General features: G+C 44.1%; 1 protein-coding gene across 7 annotated transcripts in view; it reads left to right on the forward strand.

Annotated features, from left to right (window-relative positions):
* The window catches only part of CFAP20DC (CFAP20 domain containing), a 343042-nt gene that overhangs the window by 311272 nt on the left and 5044 nt on the right, over positions 1-26726 (forward strand). For all 7 annotated transcript variants that reach the window (XM_051852253.2, XM_051852249.2, XM_051852250.2 and 4 more), the window contains one exon: positions 11201-11304. In XM_051852253.2, coding sequence (XP_051708213.2) covers positions 11201-11304 — 104 coding nt within the window. The remainder of the gene's footprint in view (positions 1-11200; positions 11305-26726) is intronic.

Below are 26726 nucleotides of genomic sequence, written 5' to 3' on the forward strand. Positions count from 1 at the left end.
AGCTCTCTGCTATGGCCCAGGAAGGCAGTGGAGGATGGCCCACGTGCTTGGGCCTCTGCACCCACGTGGGAGACCAGGAGGAAGCACCTGGCTCCTGGCTTCGGATGGGCGCAGCGTGCCGGCCATAGTGGCCATTTTGGGGGTGAACCAATGGAAGGAAGACCTTTCTCTCTGTCTCTCTCTCTCTCACTGTCTAACTCTATCTGCCAAATTAAAGATAAATAAATAAATGTAAAAAAAAAAAAAAAGAAAGAAAGAAATGTACCAGGAAAGAGTGTCTTGCTCTTATGATTCTTTCGGCAAGCACCTAGGACATGTGACCTTGAGTAATTCACTTAACCTCGCTGGACCTCACTTTTCTCATCTGCAAAATGGAAATAACAATGGGCCCACCTTAAAGAAGTGCAGGGGACTATTCGTGGAGTCCCAGGCACAAAACACTCAGCCCAGCACCTGGCCCAGAATAAGTCCTGGGAACGTATGGACTGACAATCTCCTTTCCCTTTCTGGGAAACAATTTCCCAGCAGTATAACAACCCATTAACCCCAGAATAAACCCAGAGTTAATGACTATTATCATTATGCAGCCACATCTCACTTTTTGTGAAGCAAACAAAATCATTATTTCATATGGTGGTTCTCTTCAGAAGCTCAAAATGCTCATTTTGGGTAAAATAAAGTCTGTTATCCCCCAGAAGGACATGCCAAGTGCTTTAGTCCCTGGCCTGGGTAGAATCAAACACCTACATGTTTTTATTTTTTATTTGAGGCAGAAGAAAGCAACACAAAGACATGGAGGCATTTGCTGGTTCACACATCAAACGCCTACAGCAGCCGGGGTTGGACTAGGCTAAAGCTAGGCGCCAGGAACTCCACCCAGGTCTCCCACATGTGTAGCAGAAACTTGAGTACTTGGGTCCTCATTGTTGCCTCCCAGGGTCTGCATTAGAGCAGGAAGTTGGAACCAGGACTCACACTCAGATACTCCAATGTGGGATGCACCCGTCTAAACTGCTAGGCTGAAGAGTGGCTCCCCTGTGCTTATTTTAATAGGAGAAAAAGCCCCAAAACTGAATTACTGCCTGAATGTCTTGTGCAGAAGGCAGCAATGGGAAAGGACCTTGACAAGTCACATCCTATATATTTTATAAGGCATCTCATAGCTTGTCTTCAAGTCACACCAATTTTATGCTGGAGCAAAAGAGACCCGAGACTGTGAGCACTGAGTGTTAGAGAACAGATATAGTAAAATAAAATGTTCTCTCTTCAGTCTCTGCCATACCTCTCTCTCTCGGGAAAAAGAGAGAGCGAGATAGAGGACGAATATGTGCATCTTTTGGAAGCTAAGAGTGAAAGGAAGGCCTATTCTACTTATCAGTTACTGTAATTGCTTAGATTAGGGTTTCTCAGCCTTGACACTATTGCCATTGGGAGCCATTTAATCCTTCCGTAGCAGTGGCAGGGGCACTGTGCTGTGCATTATAGGATATATAACTGCATTTCTGCCTGTGTCTGCTGATACCACTAATGCCACCCCCTCCCAGTAGTGATCATCGAACACATCTCCAGATGTTGCCAAATGTTCCCAGGGGGCAAAGTCACTGCCATTAAGAACCACTGATCTAAGGCCCAGATCAGGCCTTTGGGGGTTATCATTGGGATCAAAATGAGGCTTAGAAAGGACAAGATGTCTCTGGGATCCCATGCAGCTCACAGTGTGCTCAGTGTCTGCCTGGGATAGAATCTGCCTAGGACAGAAAGTCTGACCTGTAGCTGCAGAAAACAAAATGGCAGCTTCTGGATCTTTGTACTTGTCATGCATTAAAATCCACTGTCAATGGATTCCCAGACTTCCCTCACCCTCTACCCACAGAAGAGGATTCACAGTTGGGCCATGCATTTGCAAGGGTTCTCCAGAGAAAATCAAGCAACGGGATTGGGATATATAGGGGGATAATAATTTAAGGAATTGGAAGCTTGGTGAGTCCAAAAGTTGCAGGACAGGGCGGCAGGCTGGAGACCCAGGGAGGAGCTACAGTTCAAGTTGTTGCTGACAGAGTTCCTTCAGGCTCAATGGAGGCCAATATTTGGTTTATTAAAGCCTTCACATGGTTGCATGAGGCCCACCCACATTATGGAGGACAGTTGCTTTACTCAAAAGTTCATCCATCTGGGGCCGGCCTTGTGGCATAGCAGGTTAAGCCACAGCCTGCAAAAACCAGCATCCCATAGGGGCACTGGTTCCTGTCCCTGCTCCTCCACTTCCTATCCAGCTCCCTTCAAATGTGCCTGGAAAATTAGCAGAAGATGGCCCAAATGCTTGGGCCCCTGCACTCACATGGGAGACGTGGAAGAAGCTCCTGGCTCCTTCAGCCTGGCCCACCTGGGGCCATTGCAGCCATCTGGAAAGTGAACCAGCAGATGGAAGCTCTCTCTCTCTGTCTACCCCTCTCTCTATAACTCTGCCTTTCAAATAAATAAGTAAATCTTTTAAAAAATAGTCCGCCTACTTTAATGAAAATTTATCCAAAAAATGCCTTCCTAGAAGCATACAGAATAATATTTACAGAAACATTCAGGCACCATGGCTCAGCGAAATGGATACACACAATTGACATGACTCCACTTCCTGACTCTGCTCCAAAGAGGGCTTGGCTCAGCTAGGTGGGTTCTTTGGATTTTTGGATTTTGTTATGGGATAATTGAGAGGAAAAGTAGGTGAAGCAGGGTAATCTGAGGCAGCAAGAGCAAGATCTGAAGGAGGCTTTGGTTTTGTGTGCATAGGGAGCAAGCAGGTGTGGAGAGCAATGTGGCCTGAGAGCAGGAGGCGAAGATTTAGAAAACAAGACATCAAGGCTATCAGTGGGGACTCTGTCAAAGTAATACAAGTAAAGGGCCTGAGTCATTTACAAAAGCACTTTTGATTGTGTGGGCTGTGCTTTTTCAATTGTAACACCTTTCTGGGCTTTTTAGGCATCTCACCTATGTCGGAGTCTCCACTGTGCCAACAGCTACTGTGTGAGTGAGCAGACTCCATTGTATTTGTTTAACTGTTAACAATGGCCCATCATTTCCTCCAACAGAGATTTCCTTCCTGCCTGAACATCCCCAGAGAAATTCCCCCACCTCCTTCTCATTTCAAGTTCTTACTCTCCCCATGAGCAATGAGCAAGGTGGCCAGGCAGTAATATGAGCCAGCCTCCAAATTTCAGTTAACTGGTGCCAGGATAGGCACTAATGGGCTGCAGTGGTTCAAAGTGGATCAATCAAATTATCTCTGCTCTGGGCCTACAATCAGCTCTGCTGGATTCATGGATGGAAAGCCAGGGCTGGTGCAGCTTGAGCAGGTTGCAACAGAAAACACCGGAGAGGGTCAGCACAAAGAGGAGACTGAAACAAACACAGAGAGAAGTTGAGAAGATGCAGTGCCTTAAGGTCCAAATATCTGAGAGCTGAGACACAGTGATGGGAAACTCCACATCTGTCCTGGTCCCTAAACTCCCTGCGATTCTGTAGCATATCCCAGTATTCTTCCAGTGAGGTTACTTTCCCCGCAGGCTGTGTTGCTCTGTGAGCACCACCTACCTCAGTCATCCGAAAGGAAGCCACCATGTTCTAACTCACTGATACAGGAGCTCAGTCAACAATTCCTACAGCAGATTCGATTGACTGTCTACCTAATTCTATCCAAGGGCCACAAATCCCTCCCTTCTTCCCAACTGGAAGACATGCACTTTCCTGCACAACCTGTGAACTTCAAAAGAATTAGACTCAATCCGCATTCCTAGGGGGTAAATCTGATTGGACTAAACCATGCCTTTTGCCACTCTAGGCATGATCACATGACAGCATTCTGGCCAATCAGACATCAGGAGGAGCTGCTAAGGTGTGGGGCAAGGGGCAACATTCATGTAAAACATTTTAATTATATTTATCAAAAAACCTCAAGAAACTGTCCCCTTTTTTCTGTATGTGGATGTTGGTACTGCTGCTTCATCATGTGAACCTGGCCAACACTAGGTTCAAGAGCATGTCAGATCAGAAAGAAGAAAAGAATCAGAGTCTTTTAGGATGTCTGAGCCCTTGAGAACAACCCTGCCTGAACTTTTGCTGTCTGAGAAAACAAATTCCTTATTTTTAAGCCATATAAGCCTATGTCTTTGTTGCTAAAAGCTAATGTCATTTGGTCTGCAACAATGCAAGGAAAAAAAAAAAACATTTATAGTTCTCCAACCTAAGAAAGTGGATAAAAGATGCTGATGATGGCAACGAGGATGATAGTAGTGATGATGACAATAACAATAATGATAGGGCACTATGGTATCAGTGATGCTGCTGATGGTGTTTGTGGCAGTAGTGGTGGTAGTAATGATTATGGTGGTCCTGCTGGTGATGACAAAGCCAATGGCGTTGGCAGTGGTGGTGGTAGGGATCAAGGTAATGATGGCATTGGTGATGGTAACAATGATCAAGCTGCTGATGGTGATGGGAATTGTGATAGCAATCCCAAAGCCACCATGTGTTGAGGATTGCCACTGATGGATTTCACATTAAATCTCTCATTGTCTCACTAGCAAACATGCGTGAGATAAGCTGCTTAGGAAGGAAGAAGGCTTATTTTGGCTCACAGTTTTAGAGACTCATAGTCCATGATCAGACAGCCCCGTTAGCTGATTGCTGAATGCATGGAGAGGAAGCAGAAACAGAGCCTAGGCCTAACTCAACCTTTATAACCATCCCTCTTGTGAGGACTGCCTTCAAGGACATAACCCAAATGACTTAAGGACCTCCCACTAGGCCCACCTCCCAACTGGATTAAGTCTCCTTGCTTCTCCACCTTCTGGCTAACAGCAAGTATACGATCAAGTCTCTGCCCTTAGTCCATTAACAGTTGATCATCAGTGAAAGACTTTGGGGATCAGGCTCCTAACACATGGAACTCTGAGGGACATTCAAACTAATGATTGAAAGTATAGCAAGAAGATTGAATGGGATTCAGAGAGGTCCAAGAGAGACCCCTCATCCCTCCACCATGTGAGGACACAGTGAGAAGTCTCCATCCCTGAACCAGAAAGCACGCATGCACCAGACCAAATCTGCCAATGTCTTCATCTTGGACTTCCCAGGCTTCCAACTGTGAACAATGCTATTCTGTTGCCTAGTACCTACTCTGCCATTGTATATTATTACAGCAGCCCAAACAGACTAAAACACCACAACTCACTCTCTCATCCTTTTAATCATTCAAAAAGTAATTAATTAAGCTCATGCTGCTTACCAAGCTGAGGTTCTGTTTTAGGGACTATAGAGATTCTTAGAGACAACTAGAATCCAGTGTTCTTCTGAGAAAGATTATAAGATCCTGGGCACAGCATCCAGGTCAATCAGGCTTCCATTCCAAAGAAAATGGTAAAATATGAGCCAGCCAAGTGATTTATTGATAACGAAGGACAGAGGGAAGGACAATTAAAAGGTGACCATAACCCAGCAAGCAGGAGGCTGCTTGCTGCAGTAAGACACTAAGTCTGGTCCAGAAAAGAAATTCAGATAATGAACCATTGTTACCTAAAATTGTTAATGAGAAAGACCCAGAAATCCGCAGCACCACAGCTTGCTTTGAGTGTCTGTCTCACTGCTCTAATTAATGATATGGGTTAATTTAGAAATCAAATATTCATAATAAAAATGTATAGGGCAGAAATCAATACTTTTCTGCTCATGCCAAATTCATCTAATTTTCTCTAGTAAATGGCATTCCAAGTTGATTATTGGTAAATTAACAGAATATCCAATTGAAACACTTCTGGCATGGGTTTGCCAACTTAGGGGGTTGTTTATGGAAAATACGAGGCACAGGTGGGTCCTAAAAACTGTAGAGTAATTGACTCCTCGCTGAGTAATGAAAAGATTCTGTTTAAATGACATGGTGACAAATCAACAAGAGCCATTTAGGGAATTAGGGTACATGTAGAAATATTTGCCTTTTTTTTTTTTTTTTTTTTTTTACAAAAGGAGTCTCTTGCGGACTTGACCCGTGCAGTCTGAACTTGACTTTGGACAAGACTATTGGATGTCATTTCCCAGGACTTTGAATCTTTATTTTATTTTATTTGACAGATAGAGTTAGACAGTGTGAGAGAGAGACAGAGAGAAAGGTCTTCCTTCCATTGGCTCAACCCCCAAATGGTCGCTACAGTGGAGCTACACCAATCCAAAGCCAGGAGCCATGTGCTTCCTCCAGGTCTCCCATGCAGGTGCAGGGACCCAAGCCATTGGGCCATCCTCCACTGCCCTCCCAGGTCACAGCAGAGAGCTCAACCAGGACTAGAACTGGCGTCCATATGGGATGCCGGCGCCACAGGTGGGTGATTAACCAAATGAGCCATGGTGCCGGCCCCAGGCCTTTGAATCTGAAAGGTGTTAGTCAGGGACTGAAGAAGCAACAGCACGCTGATCCCTGTAAAGAGAGAGCCCTGGGTTCTCACCCACTCCTCAAGCCTTCCTGAGAATCCCCACTCCACTTCAATGAATTCCTCAAGCTTAAGCATCCTTTCACTTGGGATGGCCAGTATCCATTTCTTGCAAGCAACCAAGAATTTTGACTGAGATATAAATAACCTGAAGGAGGAGATCAATTGTGTATTAATCAAGTTTCCCATTCCAGTTAGGCTCTCTGAGTAAGATAAGAGGAGCTGGCTCTTAGAAAAATGGAGGAAGACAACAGGAAGCTATTTAGCTTTGATAAATATAAGGAGTGTGGTTTGGAGGGCACCTGTCTCAGCTGAAATGGGAACAGAAAGAATTATGACCAGAGAGAGGGGCAAGACAGGGCAGTCTGTCCATGTAGCAGAGCACATGAAATGAAGTCATTACCCACCAAACAAAGGGCACAAGTGCTGTTTGGGCCAGGGTGATTACTTACGGTCCCTACTGAAGAGGATTATTAGGATGAGTGACAAGTGTTCGGGTCTGGGTATAAATCAAGACAGTTTTTCCTGGTCTTTATCTGTCTGATTTCCTACTGCATCCTGGAATTTGGGTCTCTCACAGGGCACTTGCTGCAAAGGTCCTAAGCAACCTGATGGGACATTGTAGGTGCTCAATGAATATTGAAAGGACAGGAGCAGGCAGTTAGGATGCCCACATCCCACACTGAGTGCCTGGGTTTGAGTCCAGCTCTGCTCTCGATCCCAGCTTCCTGCTCATGCACACCCTGAGAGGCAGCAGGTGGTGATTCAAGCAGTTCAGTCCCTGCCACCCACATGGGAGATGTGGATTGGGTTCTTGGCTCACAGCTTTGGCCTTGACCTGGGCCTCTTTGTGGCATTTGGGGAGTAAATAAGTAGATGGGGGGGGTGTCTCTTTGTCTGTCTCCATGCACCCCATCTTGCATAAAAACAAATATAAATAAATATTTTTTTAAATAAAGAATGAGCAAATTGTGATCCTAGTATTGTATTCCTTCTTGTGAAAAGGATGGCAACACAGTCTTTAGAAAATGCTTGTGCTTTTAGCCTCTTGAGAATACACACCTGCTCATTTAAGGAGGATCATTCAATCAAATCTTCCTTTTATACGGTAGTTTTAGAAGCCAACTTTCAGGATGGTCCCCAGTGATTCTTTCATCTTGGAATCTGTGTCATTGCATAGTCTCTCCTGCACTGAATTGGGATAAATAGGGCTGGTCTCAGTAACCAATAGGACATTGCCGAAATCATGAAGTGAGGCTTCTACATCGTAGAAGACACTGCCCCTTCCACCTTGCTGTCTCTTGGATCACTTGCTCTGGGAGAAGCCAGAATGAATGAGAGGAGGAGGAAGGATTCTTAAATCCTCTGTTCAATGGAGAGCATCCAGAGAGAACAAATAAGACTTCTCGTGCAAGGAGTCTTCAGAAAATGGAATTAAAGGTGAGTTTATTTTAGTGCAAAACAAGTATTGAATTTTAATATATAAATTTTCTACAAACCATGAAAAAATGTTGCACCCCAAAAAATTTCTGCACCAAAACAAGCCCATACTTTTCATTCCATTCTCCCATGAACTTGCACAATGACTGTTGAATTACTTTTTCCCCAGCATGTCTCCTCTAATTCACAGTACTAAGTACATTACAAAAACCCGGACAGACTCTGGGCTCAAGCCAAACATAAAGTCCCAAAATGAAAGGAATTCAATGGCTTCTCATGCTTCCCTTCTCCAGTGAAAGTTTTAGCTCAGTGTTCCAAACACATAGATCCTTAGTCCCTCGGGATACTTACAGAAGTTAAGGAACTGTCATATTCATTCGCCTTTTCTTGGAGGCCCACAGCATAACGTTCACATCCTATCATGACGTCTGTCAGTAAGGAAGTGTGCTTAAGCCAGATTTTCTAATGGTACTTGGACACAGAACATTTATTCTTAAATCTTGCTGAATGCGTGTCCAGCAGACACACTTTGGGAAACACTGTTTTAGCAAAGACGTTGCATTCCTCTCCATCTTAGTTCTGCTTTTACAACAAAGGCAAGCAATGAAGGACCATGTGAGGGCTGTCACTGCCAAGTAGTCAGAGCTCCAAGTATGAAATGAGAAGACACAAGGGCTTCTGTCTGGTCTTATCTGGAAGTTCTGTTTGTTGGTTATTTTTATTTTGAAAAAAATTTTAGTACTCACAAGAAATTGTGAATACAGTGAAGAGTCCCCACGTAGCCTCCACATAGCTTTCTCCAGTGATAACATCTGGCACAACCACCGCACAGTATCAAAAATTTGACAATGGCACAGCACTCTTCTGCCATTCTTCAGATTCCACCAGCCTTTATGTGGATTTTTTGTATACAGCTTTATGAAATCTTATCACAAGTCTAGATCTGTGCAATGATCACCATAATCTAGATCCAGAAAGATTCCATCACCACAAACAACCTCCTTCGTCCTGCTCCTCCACAGTCACATGGCCCCAGGCAACTAACGCCTGCCAGTCACATGTCAGCTCTCCATCACTGGACTCTTATATGAGTGAGTGTCATCTCTTAGACTGCTTTTTTTTCACCCAGCATAATGTTCTTGAAGTCCATCCAAATTGCTTCATGTTTTACAGTTTCTTTCCTTATACAGCTGAGAAGTATACAGTTGTATAGATTTTACACAGTTTAACCGTCCTCCTGTTGAAGGATATGTGAGCTCTTTCTGATTTGCGGTGCTTAAAAAGAAAACTGATATGAGCAGTCGGGTTGGGTTTTGTGTAAACAAACATTTGTATTTCCCTGGGATAAAAACCTCCAAGGGCATGTACTGGGCTGTGTGATAGATGTAGCCTTAACTTTATGAGAAACTGCCAAACTTCTCCATAGTGGCCACTTCCCATTCCCACCAGGAATAGACGAGTGATCCTGTTTCTCTGTGTCCTTGAAAGCACTTGAAAACTGTTGGTGTTTTGTATTTTAGCCGTCCTAATAACAGTGTCATGATGGTTTTAAGTTGTAGTTTACCAATGGCTAATGATGTCGAACTTCCATTTGAGTTCAATTCCATCTACATCCCCTTTGGTTAAATGTCTAGGTCTTTTGTTCATATACCAGTAGGATTGTTTTCTTAGTCCTGAGTTGAGAAAGTGCTCTGTACATTTTAGACGCAAGTCGTCTGTCTTGCACATATGTTTTCCCAGTCTTTGCCTGTCGTTTCATCCCTTAACAGGGTCTTTCACAAAGCAAAAGTGTTTATTTTCATGAAGTCCAATTTATCAAATGCTTTTTTTTTTATGGATTGTGCTTTTGGTTTCACACCTAAAATCACTTTGCCTCAGCCTAGGTCACAAAATATTCTTCTGTGAGTCTGAGAGTTTCACATCTTACATGTCCAAGTGTCACTGAGCAGGCAGGCAACCATGTTGGCTCCTGCAGCCCACACAGGAGCCCTGCTTTGAGTTCCCAGCTACAGGCGTTAGCCCAGACCAGCTCCAGCTATTGAAGGCATTTGGAGAGTGAATCAGTAGACGAGAGCTCACTTGCTCGTTCTTGCACTCTCCCCCCACCTTCCAAATAAATAAATAATTTTCTTTTAAAACAGGGGCAGGCATTTAAGGTTTTTCATTGGTTTAAGCAGTTAAAGCCTACATGACATATCAGAGTACCTGGTTCAAGTCCCAACTCCAGCTTTCTGGAAATGTGCATCATGGGAGGAAGAAGGTGATGACTCAAGTACTTAGGTCCCCGACACCCACATGCGAGACCCAGACTGAGTTCCTAGCTTCCTGCTTCAGCCTGTCCCTACCTTGGCATTTGGGGAGTGAACCAGTAGGTGGAAGATATCTCTCTCTCTCTCTCTATCTCTATCTCTCTCTCTCTCCCCTCCCTCCAGCTTCCTTCCCTCTCTTCCCACCTCTGCCTTTCAAATAAAATGAAAAAAAAAATAATAATAATTTTTAAAGCATTCTGGCTTAAAGGAAATAGTTTCCAGAAATCCATTTGTAAAGTATAAAACATACTATTGGTCACTCACAAAGACCCCAGGTTTGCTGTGTTTTTGCTAAGATGGGACACCCAACTGACAGGGCTGAGCAAGAGCTCTCAGCCCCGACTGGGCCTTCAGGTTGGACGGGCTGTATTCAGGGCTGGCCCTACCACTCCTGAGCTGTGGAGCTTCCTCTCTCTCTGCCTCTTTCCCTTTATATTAAAAAAAGAGAGAGAGAAAGAGAGAGAGAGCGCTTAATGACAGCACTGCCTCATCTGTACATACTAACACAATCATCTAACTTTTTTACCACAATGCCTAGCACCTAAGAAGTTCTCCTTTGAATTTTTCTAAGTCTGGTGTTTGATGCTCATTTCCATTAACTTCAACATTCCTTTCCTGAGAAGCGCAGACAGACAGAAGATAACAGGCATGTGTGTTCCAAGCAGGCACAACAGTCCCCCGCCTCCCACGGCTTCTCCCCTGGGGAGGCTCATGCAGGAAGACTCCTGAGTAGAACGGTGAGAAGCTGCAGAAGAGAATTATTGTTATGCAGGGTGAGCCAGTGCCGTAGCAAGCCCGCCAGGCAGCCCTCCATGGTTTTCACCTTCTGGCACTCACACGCCTGTGTGGTCCCTTCACAAACTAAAGAAGCCTGATCTGCATCAGGGTGGTGCAGACAAGGTAGAGTGTGGCCTCCAAGGGTGGGCCGTGAGAGACATTGTGGCCTCTGCATTGGTCTTGTATGGGTCATTGTTTCTGCAGGAGCCAAGTACCAATTCACAGAGACACCCAGGCAGCCCTCCAAAGAACTGGAAAGTGAGGAGCCGAGGCCACCAGCCAGCAGCCAGCCCCGGGCAGCCAGGCACGTGAGTAGGCCTTTTGGGAGAGCATCATCCAACCCTAACTAAATCTTCAGATGACCATAGCCCCTCCCAACACTCTGACTACAACTTCATTTGAGAGCTTTTGGCTCTAAGCTAAAATCATACAGCTAAACTGTTGCTAAATTCCTGATCCACAGACACTGTGAGGGATAATGGATATTTATCATGTTTTGAAGCTACATTTTAGGGCAATTTATTACACAGCAGTCAGTCGATAACTAATGCATCAAGACTGAGGAGAAAGGGGGAAGCAAGCCCGAGACACACCCTGCCAGAAGGGCTGAGCTAAGTGCAGAAAATGCTAGGATGGGATCTCAGCGTATTATCAACTTTGGGTACCTGCTTTTCATCATCTTTAAATTTTAAAATTTTATTTATATATTTATTTGAAAAGCGGAATGGTGAGAGAGAGAAAGAGATTTCCTATCCTTTGGTTCTCTCCCCAAATTCCTGTAACAGCGTGGCTATGCCGGATCAAAACCAGGAGCCAGAAACTCCGTCGTGTTCTCCTCTGTGGGTGGCAGGGACTCAAGTATTTGAGACATTCATTGCTGCTGCCAAGGTGCATCAGCAGAGAGCTGGTTCAGAAGCAGAGCAGCCAGGATTCAAACCAGCCTCCAGTATAGAATGCTGGCGTCCCAAGCAGAGGCCACACTCACTGTGCCACAAACCTGCACCTTGCATCTTTAGTGGTCAGGTCCCAAAACGCACAATAAAATCAGTTTATTTCAGGCATCTTGGACCCAGTGTGGGGTTTCCAAAATGGTGAGGGGTAGAGGGAGAAAGGAAGCAGACAGGCCCAGCCAAGTGCATTAGCGCTGTCCTCACCAGGCAGCATAAAGACCTCCAAGTTTCCCCCATTGCCTTCAGTCAGAATGCCTGGCCTTCAAGTCCTCCCATCCCTCAGGAAGTCTAGCCTTTTTAAAAAGTCTCTGTGAAACTCTGCCCTTGTCCAGACACCTCCAGTTCCCTCCTGCTTACTTCTGTTTCAAGTCCCTGCACAAAGGCACACATAGGCACTCCAAGGCGGAAAGCTAAACCCTTGTGAAAATGTGGATAACGTCTAATCCTTATAAAAGCAGATTGTGTGTGAAGAAAGTACACCCAGCAATAAAGCTCATGTATGGTATAAGGAAATAGGACAGAAGTGTACTTGGCAAAGATGGATCCCTAGAACCTAAAACCATCCAGTTCTATGCACAAGAATCCTCAAAAACACTTGTTTTCAATATTTACGTTTTATGGGTGTGAAGCAGAACAGGAGAACTTGGTCTGGTTGAGATAGAAGGGTTGCCACCATACCCTGGCTGACCATGGTCAGCTGGGCAGGACATGGGGGACATGCTGGAAGCACTACCAGAGATTACACGAGGCAAACGCTACACAGCTCACAGCAGTGAACTTCATCCCTTTGGGAAACTGGAAAAGGTTAGTCCCCCAATCTCTGATGAGTGCTGCCCTCTTCCCTGGAAGTGAGACTTCCGGCCTTGGGAACACCCTGGTGCCATCCTCATGGAAACACGCCAGGCTGCCTTTCCCAGAGGAAAGAACCCAAGAGTTGGAGTGCTTCCCTTTGGGCAACTCCTTTAACTTCTCTGTACCTTATGTGCGAATAATGGTTATTGATATACAACTTAGATAACCAATTTTTGTATACTGATCATCAATCACATAGTAGACTAAACATTTTACTTAATCCCCACAACTGTAAGAGCTGATGAGATAGTTAAATAGCTTACCCTGGATCCCATGGGTAACCAATATTCAAGCCAGAATTTGGTCCAAGGTCTCTGACCCTGAAACTTGTTCTCCTAACCACCAGACTTTATTTCCTCCTGCTGCCTCATAGGGATCAAGTTGAGTAATGCAAATAAAAGGATTATGTCAACCATATACCAATCATCATATACCAAGGTTATTTGAGAGACATATAGAGCTCCCTTCATTCACTCCTAAAATATACCTCAACAGCCAAGGCTGGGCCAGAGCCAGAGCTGGGCTAGGAACATAATTCAGGTCTCCCATGTACGTGGCAGGAACCAAATTATTTGAGCCATCACCTGCTGCCTCCCACAGTCTGCATTAGCAGGAAGTTGGAGTCAGGATTTGGAGGCAGGAATCAAACCCAGGTACTTTAACCACTTTAATCAAACCCAGGTGCCATAACCACTGGGCTAAATGCCCACTTCGTGGCTGTTATTATTATCATTACTATTACTATTAATAGTCAAGAGAATTTTAGGGAATAAGGTCATAGCTTCTAACAGATTACAGCCCAAAGAAGACTAGTAAAAACACACATGTTTATGATATGCAAGAAGAATAAAAGGTAAGCCAGAAGTGACAGATGAGCAGAAGCCACAGGGAAACGACAGAGATGACTGTGGAGCAAGAGCTCATTCGCACATCCACTCAGTTAGGTCCTGATGAGGACTCAGCCGTTCTTGCTGCCCTAAAAGAAAGATTTATGAGTGTGAACAAATTGCATATGCATAAGCCTTCTCAAAGGGACAGGACATTCCTTTGGACATTTCTCAAGGTCCAGGGGCTTAGTTAAGCTAACACACTTTTATCCTTTAACAGAGACTGTCAACATTGACCCTAGGCAAGAAATGTAACCTAGCTCCCATTGTGGATTTGGGCCCATGTCAGCCTTTGCCACAGATGTCAAGCATCTTTTCTTGTGATCAAGTATGTAAAGAGAGGAGCCACGGGTGAGGACGGAGCTGGACACAGACCAGAAATGAACCCAGAAGGATGGAACTGTCCCATGAGCTTTGTGTTTGAGGAAAGAACATCCACTCAGCTGGTGAACAGGGCCCCTCCTAGAGAGAGAACAAAGCTGCAACTGGTTCCTAGGACTGGCCCAGAGTCCCAACTTCCTGAGAGGGGATGAAGAGGAGACAAAGACTTCCTCCCAGCTCAATCAATGGGGTTGAGAATGTCAGCAAGCCAGGGAAAGGAAACATCACTCTCAGAATCGCAGCTCTTGAACGCTCATCTACACTGCAGGTTGATGAAAAACCATCCATGACTAGATGCATGGCAGGTGGAGACACACAGGGTCAAGTTTGCAGGGACCCAGGGCTCACTGCACTGCCTCCCCATCCCCCACCAGCAGCACAAGTGCTATCTCACCCAGAGCTTACCCAGCTTCCACAGGAATGCCTCTGGGGCTCAGGACACCCAGAGTAAAGGGACCTAGAAAGGCACATTCCCTCTTGCATCCTAAACTGCTAATGGTGCATGAGGCTCCGTGTGCACTGGGGGCCATGCCTAAAGCCAGACCCACAATCCGCTCCAAAAAGACAGGACCGCCATAGCTGCCTGTGCTCTATACACAGCTCATGAAGAAACAGTGAGGCAAGACCAAGAAGGAAGGAAGGAAGAGAAGTGAGACAGACGGTGGCTGCAGCTGCCTCTGCCTGAGCCCAGAGCCCAGTTCCCATGTGCTTGAGCACGAGGCCACCCAGGGCTCCCGCTCGGTATGACCCGCCCCCGAGCACGACAGCCTCCCACTCCTGAGCCATGCAGTACAGAAAAAGGGATGTTTGCATGCTCACTCGCTCTTGGCCTTCTTCCCCCAAGACCTCATCTGGGCATAGCCAAAGCCATGACCCTTGGCATTGGAGGCTGTATTTGAAGAAGGGCACCAAGGCTGCTACCCAGCCCCTTTGCCACCTAAGGAAAGAATCTGGCAGCATCATCCCAGCCCTGTGAGCACCCTCTCTTCCTCACAGCCACGGGCTCCTTCTCCACACTCACAGGCACCTGTCAAGAAGTCACAGATTCCACTACGCGCTTCGCAGCAGCACCGGGGGCCGCATCATCCGACTTGCAGCTGCAGCGCTGGCATATGCTGGGGCGGGAAATGAATGGAGCATTCCGGCGTTTTCGGAAACTCTTAAGTGTATGCTGCCTTTTATTGCACTGTGGGCAGCCATCCAGAGGTGCCAGCTGCTGTCAAGGAGAGGCCTCGGAGGCGGATGAATGGGCTTCGCAGAACGGGAGCGGCCGAGATCTAAGGTGATCCTGTAGGATCTGCAGGTAGGACTTTTTCAGAGGCTAACAATGGGGACGCTGGAGCAGCACAGCTCTGCAGAGGGCAAGGCTGTAAACAAAGTGTGAGGACTCTTCTCTGTGGCCCAAGGTCAGAGGAATCTCACCAGGTCCTTAGCACTAGTGTCACTGGCAGTAACCAAGCACCTGCCCACAGCACCTCTCCCACTCACCAGCAAGCAAGGTGATTTCAGCAGCTGCGGGGACAGGTCCTCGACTTCTGTTCTACAACCAGCCCACAGGCGTCAGGCTGTTCCGTGCAGTCTCCCACCAGAGGGAACTCAGTGAAGTCCTAGCTCCTCCGTTCACTGGCTTGTCTTTTGTTCATTAGCAAACCTCTCAGAAATAGTGCCGTTCTCATAGATTGTGGGAAGTCAGTAAGACAGGACACATGGAGGGCATAGCATAGCGCCTAGCACATGGCAGCACTCAAAAATTAGCCAAGCCGGGGCTGGCGTTGTGGTGCAGAGGGTTAAGCCACCACTTGTAACACCAGCATCCCATATCTGCTCGGAGCACCAGTTCGAGTCCCGCTGCTCCACTTCCATCCATCTCTCTGCTAATGCACCTGGGAAGATAGATGATCTCCCCAAATACTTGGGCCCCTGCTACCCACATGGGAGACCTGGATACAGTTCCTGGCTGCTGGCTTCGGCATGGCCCAGCCTTGGCCATCATGGCCATTTGGGGAATAAACCAGCTTATGAAAAAAACCTCTTTTTTCTCTCTATCTCTGCCTCTCTATCACTCTGCCATTCAAATAAATAAAAATAAATCTCAAAAAAATAAAGTCTAAGGAGGCAAGATGGCGGAATAGGAAGGGAGCACATTGATAGTCCGGGGAGAGACAGTTTAATAAAAGTGGAGATACTGCAGGTTCAAGGAAGAGTAGGGGAAGAAACTCTTCCGGAACGCGTGATTCACAGTGGACCTGCGTGGAGAGCGTGGGAGCCCACAGTTCGGGACACCAGCAGCAGACTCAACACACCAGCACTGGAACGCGAGGTGAGCTGAACCTCAATAGCCAGAGACACCGGCAGGCAAGCGGAAAGAGGAGACTAGAGGGAATGAACCCCGGGGGGGAAAAGTTCACCAGGCTAACTTGAAGAGAGAGAGAGAAAAAAAAAAAAAAAGTGACTGGTACGGACATGGGTTTCTCTCTCTCCGCTCACCTCTCAAGGGCGAGCAAGACAAAGAGCAGGCACCATCTTGGACATACGTCATAAGCAGAGCGACCTCAGGTCTGCACCGGCCCTGAGCCTAGCAGAAAAACCTGACTCTGGGCGGGGTGAATTAACAGGAGATTAGGACCTAGTAAAATTGTGGTGCTACTGAACTGAGACTGTGAAAAAAGAGACGGTGGGGGAGAGAACTCACGGAATTCACGTGAGTACTCTCCAGAGACACTACAGTTCCGTAACTTTGGCAACCCAGTAGGAGACTGAAGGAGAATTTGAGCCCACTCTGAGGGCAGAACAGATTCCCTGTGGGGTCCTTGGGAAAGAGCTTCCGATCTCTGGCTCCTGTGGGTATATCATTTGCCTGCTAACTACCTCCAACTTCATTCAGCTGTGCGGAATTACTTCCCTTTTGAATAAAAAAAGGAAAGAAAGAGAGAGTGTCACCTTTGGCACACCAAACAGAGCTCTCAGGCCACACCCATCTCAAGCCTCTAAGGCTCCATCAAAAACAGACAGTCCACTTAATCTAGAGTCATAGTATAATAAGAAAAAGCACCACAGTGAAGAAACCAAATATCTCCAATATGCCAAATAACAAACGCAAAAACCGAGGTAATAAAAACAAGGAAGTCACCATGACGCCCCAAAATGAAAAAGACACCCCAATTCAAGATTATGAAGATGATGACATAGAAGAAATGCAAGAAGCAGATCTCAAAAAATTGATAAGAACATTAAGAAGTTCTCAAAAACAAATTCTTGAACTACAGAAATCCTTAATGGACAAGATAGAAAATCTCTCTCGTGAAAATGAAATATTAAGGAGGAATCAAAATGAAACGAAACAACTAGTACAACAGGAAACTGTGATAGTGATGACAAATCATAATGAAGTGAAGAATTCAATAGATCAAATGAAAAAACACAATAGAGAGCCTTACAAACAGAATGGGTGAAGCAGAAGAGAGAATATCGGACTTAGGAGACAGAGAACAGGAAAGGATACAGTCAGACCAAAGAAAAGAAGAGGAAATTAGAAATCTAAAACATATTGTCCGGAATCTTCAGGATACTATTAAAAAAACCCAACATTCGGGTTCTAGGAGTTCTTGAAGGCATGGAGAGGGAGAAAGGATTAGAAGGCCTTTTTAGTGAGATATTAGCAGAAAATTTCCCAGGTTTGGAGAAAGAGAAATCCTAGTACAGGAAGCTCACAGAACCCCTAATAAACACGACCAAAAGAGATCCTCACCACGACACATTGTAATTAAACTCTCCACAGTGAAACATAAAGAAAAGATCCTAAAATGTGCAAGAGAGAAACGTCAGATTACTCTCAGAGGATCTCCAATCAGACTCACAGCTGATTTCTCATCAGAAACCCTACAAGCTAGGAGGGAATGGAGAGATATAGCCCAGGTACTAAGGGAGAAAAACTGCCAGCCCAGAATATTATATCCTGCAAAGCTATCATTTGTGAATGAAGGTGAAATAAAGACTTTTCATAGCAAACAGAAATTGAAAGAATTTGTTGCCACTCGTCCAGCCCTGCAAAAGATGCTTAAAGATGTGTTACACACAGAAACACAGAAACACGGTCATCAATATGAAAGAAGGTAAAGGAAGGAAACCTCACAGCAAAAGATCACAGGGAATTCAAAGCATATATTAGAACTTATCTTTGGCAAATGGCAGGGCAAAGTTACCACTTATCATTAGTCACATTGAACGTTAATGGCCTGAACTGTCCAGTTAAAAGACACAGATTGGCTGATTGGGTTAAGGAACAAAACCCATCTATTTGCTGCTTAGAAGAAACACATCTTTCCAACAAAGATCCATACAGACTGAAAGTGAAAGGCTGGAAAAAGATATACCATGCCAACAGAAATGAAAAAAGAGCGGGCGTAGCCATCTTAATATCGGACAACATAAACTTTACCACAAAAACTGTTAAGAGAGACAAAGAGGGACACTATATAATGATTAAGGGATCAATACAACAAGAAGATATAACAATTGTCAATGTATATGCACCTAACTACAGGGCACCGGTTTATCTAAAAGATTTGTTAAGGGACTTAAAGGGAGACTTAGACCCCAATACAATAGTACTGGGGGACTTCAATACTCCACTCTCAGAAATAGATCAACAGGACAGAAGATCAACAAGAATACAGTAGATTTAAATGACACTATAGCCCAAATGGATCTAACAGATATATACAGAACTTTCAATCCTACAGCTAAAGATTTTACATTCTTCTCAGCAGTACATAGAACCTTCTCTAGGATTGATCACATACTAGGCCATAAAGCAAGTCTCAGCAAATTCAAAAGAATTAGAATCATACCATGCGGCTTCTCAGACCATAAAGGAATGAAGTTGGAAATTAGCAACTCAGGAATCCCTAGAGCATACGCAAACACATGGAGATTGAACAACATGCTCCTGAATGAACAATGGGTCATAGAAGAAATTAAAAGAGAAATCAAAAATTTTCTGGAAGTAAATGAGGATAACAGCACAACATACCAAAACTTATGGGACACAGCAAAAGCAGTGTTAAGAGGAAAGTTTATATCAATAGGTGCCTACATCAAGAAACTGTAAAGGTACCAAATAGATGAGCTTTCAACGCATCTCAAGGATCTAGAAAACCTACAGCAAACCAAACCCAAATCTAGTAGGAGAAGAGAAATAATTAAAATCAGAGAAGAAATCAACAGGATTGAATCCAAAAAAAAAAAAACATTACAAAAAATCAGCCAAACCAGGAGCTGGTTTTTTGAAAAAATAAACAAAATTGACACCCCATTGGCCCAACTAACTAAAAAAAGAAGAGAAAAGACCCAAATCAATAAAATCAGAGATGAAAAAGGAAACGTAACAACAGACACCACAGAAATTACTACAAGGACTTGTATGCCAGCAAACAGGGAAACCTATCAGAAATGGATAGATTCCTGGACACATGCAACCTACCTAAATTGAACCAGGAAGACATCGAAAACCTAAACAGACCCATAACTGAGACAGAAATTAAAACAGTCATAAAGGCCCTCCCAACAAAGAAAAGCCCAGGACCAGATGGATTCACTGCTGAATTCTAGCAGACATTTAAAGAAGAACTGACTCCAATTCTTCTCAAACTATTCAGAGCAATCGAAAAAGAGGGAGTCCTCCCAAATTCTTTCTATGAAGCCAGCATCACCTTAATTCCTAAGCCAGAAAAAGATGCAGCATTGAAAGAGAATTACAGACCAATATCCCTGATGAACATAGATGCAAAAATCCTCAATAAAATTCTCGCACATCAGAAAGATCATCCACCCAGACCAAGTGGGATTTATCCCTGGTATGCAGGGATGGTTTAATGTGCGCAAAACAATCAATGTGATACACCACATTAACAGACTGCAGAAGAAAAACCATATGATTATCTCAATAGACACCGAGAAAGCATTTGATAAAATACAACACCCGTTCATGATGAAAACTCTAAGCAAACTGGGTTTGCAAGGAACATTCCTCAATACAATCAAAGCAATCTATGAAAAACCCACGGTCAACATCCTATTGAATGGGGAAAAGTTGGAAGCATTTCCACTGAGATCTGGTACCAGACAGGGATGCCCACTCTCACCACTGCTATTCAATATAGTTCTGGAAGTTCTAGCCAGAGCTATTAGGCAAGAAAAAGAAATTAAAGGGATACAAATTGGGAAGGAAGAACTCAAACTATCCTTCTTTGCAGATGACATGATTCTTTATTTAGGGGACCCAAAGAACTCTACTAAGAGACTATTGGAACTCATAGAGGAGTTTGGCAAAGTAGCAGGGTATAAAATCAATGCACAAAAATCAACAGCCTTTGTATACACAGACAATGCCATGGCTGAGAAAGAACTGCTAAGATCAATCCCATTCACAATGGCTACAAAAACAATCAAATACCTTGGAATAAACTTAACCAAGGATGTTAAAGATCTCTACGATGAAAATTACAAAACCTTAAAGAAAGAAATAGAAGAGGATACCAAGAAATGGAAAAATCTTCCATGCTCATGGATTAGAAGAATCAATATCATCAAAATGTCCATTCTCCCAAAAGCAATTTATAGATTCAATGCAATACCAATCAAGATACCAAAGACCTTCTTCTCAGATCTGGAAAAAATGGTGCTGAAATTTATATGGAGACACAGGAGACCTCGAATAGCTAAAGCAATCTTGTACAACAAAAAGCTGGAGGCATCACAATACCAGATTTCAGGACATACTACAGGGCAGTTGTAATCAAAACAGCATGGTACTGGTACAGAAACAGATGGATAGACCAATGGAACAGAATTGAAACACCAGAAATCAATTCAAACATCTACAGCCAACTCATATTTGATCAAGGATCCAAAACCAATCCCTTGAGTAAGGACAGTCTATTCAATAAATGGTGCTGGGAAAATTGGATTCCCATGTGCAGAAGCATGAAGCAAGACCCCTACCTTACAACTTACACAAAAATCCACTCAACGTGGATTAAAGACCTAAATCTACGACCTGACACCATCAAGTTATTAGAGAACATTGGAGAAACCCTTCAAGATATTGGCACCTGCAAAGAATTTCTGGAAAAGACGCTGGAGGCGCAGGCAATCAAAGCCAAAATCAACTATTGGGATTGCATCAAATTGAGAAGTTTCTGTACTGCAAAAGAAACAGTCAGGAGAGTGAAGAGACAACCGACAGAATGGGAAAAAATATTTGCAAACTATGCAACAGATAAAGGGTTAATAACCAGAATCTACAAAGAGATCAAGAAACTCCACCAAAACAAAACCAACAACCCACTTAAGAGATGGGCCAAGGACCTCAATAGACATTTTTCAAAAGAGGAAATCCAATGGCCAACAGACACATGAAAAAATGTTCAAGATCACTAGCAATCAGGGAAATGCAAATCAAAACCACAATGAGGTTTCACCTCACCCCAGTTAGAATGGCTCACATACAGAAATCTACCAACAACAGATGCTGGCGAGGATGTGGGGAAAAAGGGACACTAACCCACTGTTGGTGGGAATGCAAACTGGTCAAGCCACTATGGAAGTCAGTCTGGAGATTCCTCAGAAACCTGAATATAACCCTACCGTTCGACCCAGCCATCCCACTCCTTGGGATTTACCCAAAGGAATTTAAATTGGCAAACAAAAAAGCAGTCTGCACCCTAATGTTTATTGCAGCACAATTCACAATAGCCAAGACCTGGAACCAACCTAAATGCCCATCAACGGTAGACTGGATAAAGAAATTATGGGATATGTACTCTTTAGAATACTATACCGCAGTAAGAAACAATGAAATCCAGTCATTTGCAACAAAATGGAGGAATCTGGAACACATCCTGCTGAGTGAAATAAGCCAGTCCCAAAGGACAAATACCATATGTCCTCCCTGATTGGTGACAACTGACTGAACACCAAAAAGGAAACCTGTTGAAGTGAAATGGACACTATGAGAAATGGTGACTTGATCAGCATAGCCCTGACTGTTAATGAACAACTTAATAGATTATTCCTCTTAGTAGTTTTTTTGTCTGCTCTACTTAATATGACTGGTTTAATTCTGTAATTAGTACACAGTTATTCTTAAGTGTTAAAATTTAACTGAAATGTGATCCCTGTTAAACATAAGAGTGGGAATAAGAGAGGGAAGAGATGTACAATTTGGGACATGCTCGGGCTGACTTGCCCCAAATGGTAGAGTTAGAAACATACCAGGGGACTCCAATTCAATCCCATCAAGGTGGCATGTACCAATGCCATCTCACTAGTCCAAGTGATCAATTTTCAGTTCACAATTGATCATAATGAAAGGACTAAGAGTCAAAGGGACCACATAAACAAGTCTAGTACCTCCTAATACTAACCGATATAATAAATAAAGGGGAGAGTGATCCAACATGGGAAGCGAGATACTCAGCAGACTCATAATGGCAGATGTCCTAAACAGCACTCTGGCCTCAGAATCAGCCCTAAAGGCATTCCGATCTGGCTGAAAAGCCCATGAGAGTATTTCAGGCATGGAAAGCCAAGACACTCTGACAAAAAAAAAAAAAAAAAAAAAAAAAAAAAAAAAAAACACCTAAATGAAAGATCTCTGTGAGTGAGATCCCAGTGGAAAGAACAGGTCTTCAAAGAAGGAGGTACCTTTCTCTGAAGGGAGGAGAGAACCTCCACTTTGACTATGACCTTGTCTAAACAAGATAAGAGTCGGAGAACTCAAGGGGCTTCCATAGCCTTGGAAACTCATGACTGGAGCATGGGGAGATTACTGAGGCCATAAACAAGAGTGTCAATTTGTAAAGTCAACAACAGGAGTCACTGTGCACTCGCTCCTCATGTAGGATCTCTGTCCTTAGCGTGCTGTACATTGAGACTTAATGCTATAATGAGTACTCAAACAGTATATTTCACTTTGTGTTTCTATGGGGGTGCAAACTGTTGAAAGCTTTACTTAATGTATACTAAACTGATCTTCTGTAAAAAAAAAAAAAAAAAAAAAAAAAAGAAGAAGAAATTATCAATTCCCAACTTGACTCTCGACTCTCACTGGGATTAAACATGACAATAGGTCTGATCTGATTTCATCATCATTTGAAAAATCATCTATTATTTTTATTATTTTTCACTTTATGTTTCTGTGTGGGAGCAAACTGTTGAAATCTTTACTTAATGTATGCTAAACTGATCTTCTGTAGATAAAGAGAATCGAAAATGAATCTTGACGTGAATGGAAGGGGAGAGGGAGTGGGAGAGGGGAGGGTTGCGGGTGGGAGGGACGTTATGGGGGGGAAGCCATTGTAATCCATAAGCTGTACTTTGGAAATTTATATTCATTAAATAAAAGTTAAAAAAAAAAAAAAAGAGAGATGGGCCAAGGACCTCAATAGACATTTTTCAAAAGAGGAAATCCAAATGGCCAACAGACACATGAAAAAATGTTCAAGATCACTAGCAATCAGGGAAATGCAAATCAAAACCACAATGAGGTTTCACCTCACCCCAGTTAGAATGGCTCACATTCAGAAATCTACCAACAATAGATGCTGGAGAGGATGTGGGGAAAAAGGGACACTAACCCACTGTTGGTGGGAATGCAAACTGGTTAAGCCACTATGGAAGTCAGTCTGGAGATTCCTCAGAAACCTGAATATAACCCTACCGTTCGACCCAGCCATCCCACTCCTTGGAATTTACCCAAAGGAAATTAAATTGGCAAACAAAAAAGCAGTCTGCACCCTAATGTTTATTGCAGCACAATTCACAATAGCTAAGACCTGGAACCAACCCACATGCCCATCAACAGTAGACTGGATTAAGAAATTATGGGACATGTACTCTATAGAATACTATACAGCAGTCAAAAACAACGAAACCCAGTCATTTGCAACAAGATGGAGGAATTTGGAAAACATCATGCTGAGTGAATTAAGCCAGTCCCAAGTGACAAATATATGTTCTCCCTGATTGGAGACAACTAACTGAGCACCAAAGGGGAAACTTGTTGAAGTGAAATGGACACTGTAAGAAACAGTGACTTGATCAGCTCTTGTCCTGACGGTTCATGTACAATGTAATACTTTATCCATTTTAGTAATTTTTTTTGTTCTAGTACCATTGGTTGAGCTCTGTAATTGACACACAATTGTTCTTAGGTGTTTAAATTTTAACTGAAAAGTGATCCCTGTTAGGAATTTGGAAAACATTATGTTGAGTGAAAAAAGCCAATCCCAAAGGGACAAATAGCACTTGTTCTCCTTGATAGGTGACAACTAACTGAGCTCCAAAAAGGAAACCTGTTAAAGTGAAATGAACACTATGAGAAACGGTGACTTGATCAGCCCTCACCCTGACTGTTGATGAGCAGCTTAATATGTTATCCCTCTTAGTATTTTTTGGTTTGTTCTACTTAATACTTTTGGTTGAATACTGTAATCAATACACAATTCTTCTTAAGTGCTGAAACTTAACTGAAAAGTGATCGCTGTTAAACATAAGAGTGGGAATAAGAGAGGGAAGAGATGTGCAATTCGGGACATGCTCAAGCTGACTTGCCTCAAACGGTGGAGTTAGAAACATACCAGGGGATTCGAATTCAATCCCATCGAGGTGGCATGTACCAATGCCATCTCACTAGTCCCAGTGATCAATTTCTGTTCACAATTGATCGTAATGATAGGACTAAGAACCAAAGGGATCACATAAACAAGAATAGTGTCTGCAAATACTAGCTGATAGAATAAAAAGGGAGAGAATGATCCAACATGGGAAGTGAGATACACAGCAGACCCATAGAATGGCAAATGTCCTAACAGCACTCTGGCCTCAGAATCAGCCCTTAAGGCATGCGGATCTGGCTGAAATGCCCATGAGAGTATTTCAGGCATGGAAAGCCAAGACACTCTGGGGGGAAAAAAAAAGCCTAAATGAAAGATCTCCACGAGTGAGATCCCAGTGGAAAGAATGGGTCATCAAAGAAGGAGGTACCTTTCTCTGAAGGGAGGAGAGAACTTCCACTTTGACCATGGCCTTGTCTAAATATGATCAGAGTCAGTGAACTCAGAGAGCTTCCATAGCCTTGGCAGCTCATGACAAGAGCCTAGGGTGATTACTGATGCCATAAACAGGAGTGTCAATTTGTTAAGTCAACAACAGGAGTCACTGTGCACTTACTCCTTATGTAGGATCTTTGTCCTTAGTGTGCTGTACATTGAGATTTAATGCTATAACTAGTACTCAAACAGTATTTTTCACTTTATGTTTCTGTGTGGGAGCAAACTGTTGAAATCTTTACTTAATGTATGCTAAACTGATCTTCTGTAGATAAAGAGAATCGAAAATGAATCTTGATGTGAATGGAAGGGGAGAGGGAGTGGGAGAGGGGAGGGTTGCGGGTGGGAGGGACGTTATGGGGGGGGAAGCCACTGTAATCCATAAGCTGTACTTTGGAAATTTATATTCATTAAATAAAAGTTAAAAAAAATAAAGTCTAAGACACACATTAGTAAATGAACCACCAATAAAAGCAAAAGCTACCAGGTGAACAACGACACACTGCTTTCTTAACAGCAACTATAACACACGTCCCAATTTCAGATGTTAGGAGATGAGGGGGAAAATGTGCACCTGTGAATCCACAAAGTACGGCATTTACCCTGTTCTATAAAAGGCTTCATGAAATCTGTTTGACAGATAGTGAAACTGAGTCAAAACTATGAAGTAATTTGCAGAGTAAAGGCAACTAAACACCGAAGCTGGCGCTCGGATTCAGAGCTGCCCAAGAAACCTGCAAGGTCACGTCCATCACACTAAACCCCCAACACTTCTGATCTGGAGCGGCTGGGGGAAGAGGGACAGGAAGAGGTGCTGGAGTCGGTCCAGCTCAGAGAGCCCTGAGTGCCAAGTGAGGAGTGGCGCCCCCACTCCAGGAAGGTGAACCAAGCCCTGCTGCGAGGCAGGCACCGTGCATGGCTCTGAGGAAAAGCAGCCTCGAGGAGGGCCCAGACTTTGTCCCCTGCCTTCCCAGAGCTCAGCCGAGCAGAGCGTCGGCAGCCAGCCAAACCCTCAGGGGGGTGCTGTGGAAAGGGCACACTGAGGTGGAAACTGGAACCCCGTCCTGAGCAATCAGGAATGGCTTCCCAGAGGAAGAGACTTCTCGTGGAGACCTGAAGAACAGGTCAGAAGGTGAGAACCACGTGGCACCAAACACTGGCGCTCACCAAGCCTGTCCCCTGCTCAGACCTCAAAGCCACCAAGTGGTGTGCTGTTCCCGAGAGACCTGTGTTGAGAGCCGTGGTGGTTCTGCCTGCTGGAGCAAGATCAGACTGAGCCATTCAAGATCCCTTGCAAGCTAGTGGACAGCTGGATGTTGCCCAGAGCAAGAGTATGTACAGCACAGAAAGGAACACTTGCTACGAAGCCAGGCCCTCTGTGGGAGGAGGGGAACCTGTTTGCCAGCTCACCTGGGGTTCACACCATCCTGGTTCCTGAGTCCCTGAGTCATCTGTGACACCCTCCTTGGCCTCATCCTCCAGTTCCAGTTCACAGTGGCGTCTCGCCTCTCACCAGCACCCTGTCCTTGTCACCCGCTGTGCCCTAACC

The sequence above is a fragment of the Oryctolagus cuniculus genome, chromosome 10 (genome assembly GCF_964237555.1).
Source record: "Oryctolagus cuniculus chromosome 10, mOryCun1.1, whole genome shotgun sequence".
Taxonomy (NCBI): domain Eukaryota; kingdom Metazoa; phylum Chordata; class Mammalia; order Lagomorpha; family Leporidae; genus Oryctolagus; species Oryctolagus cuniculus.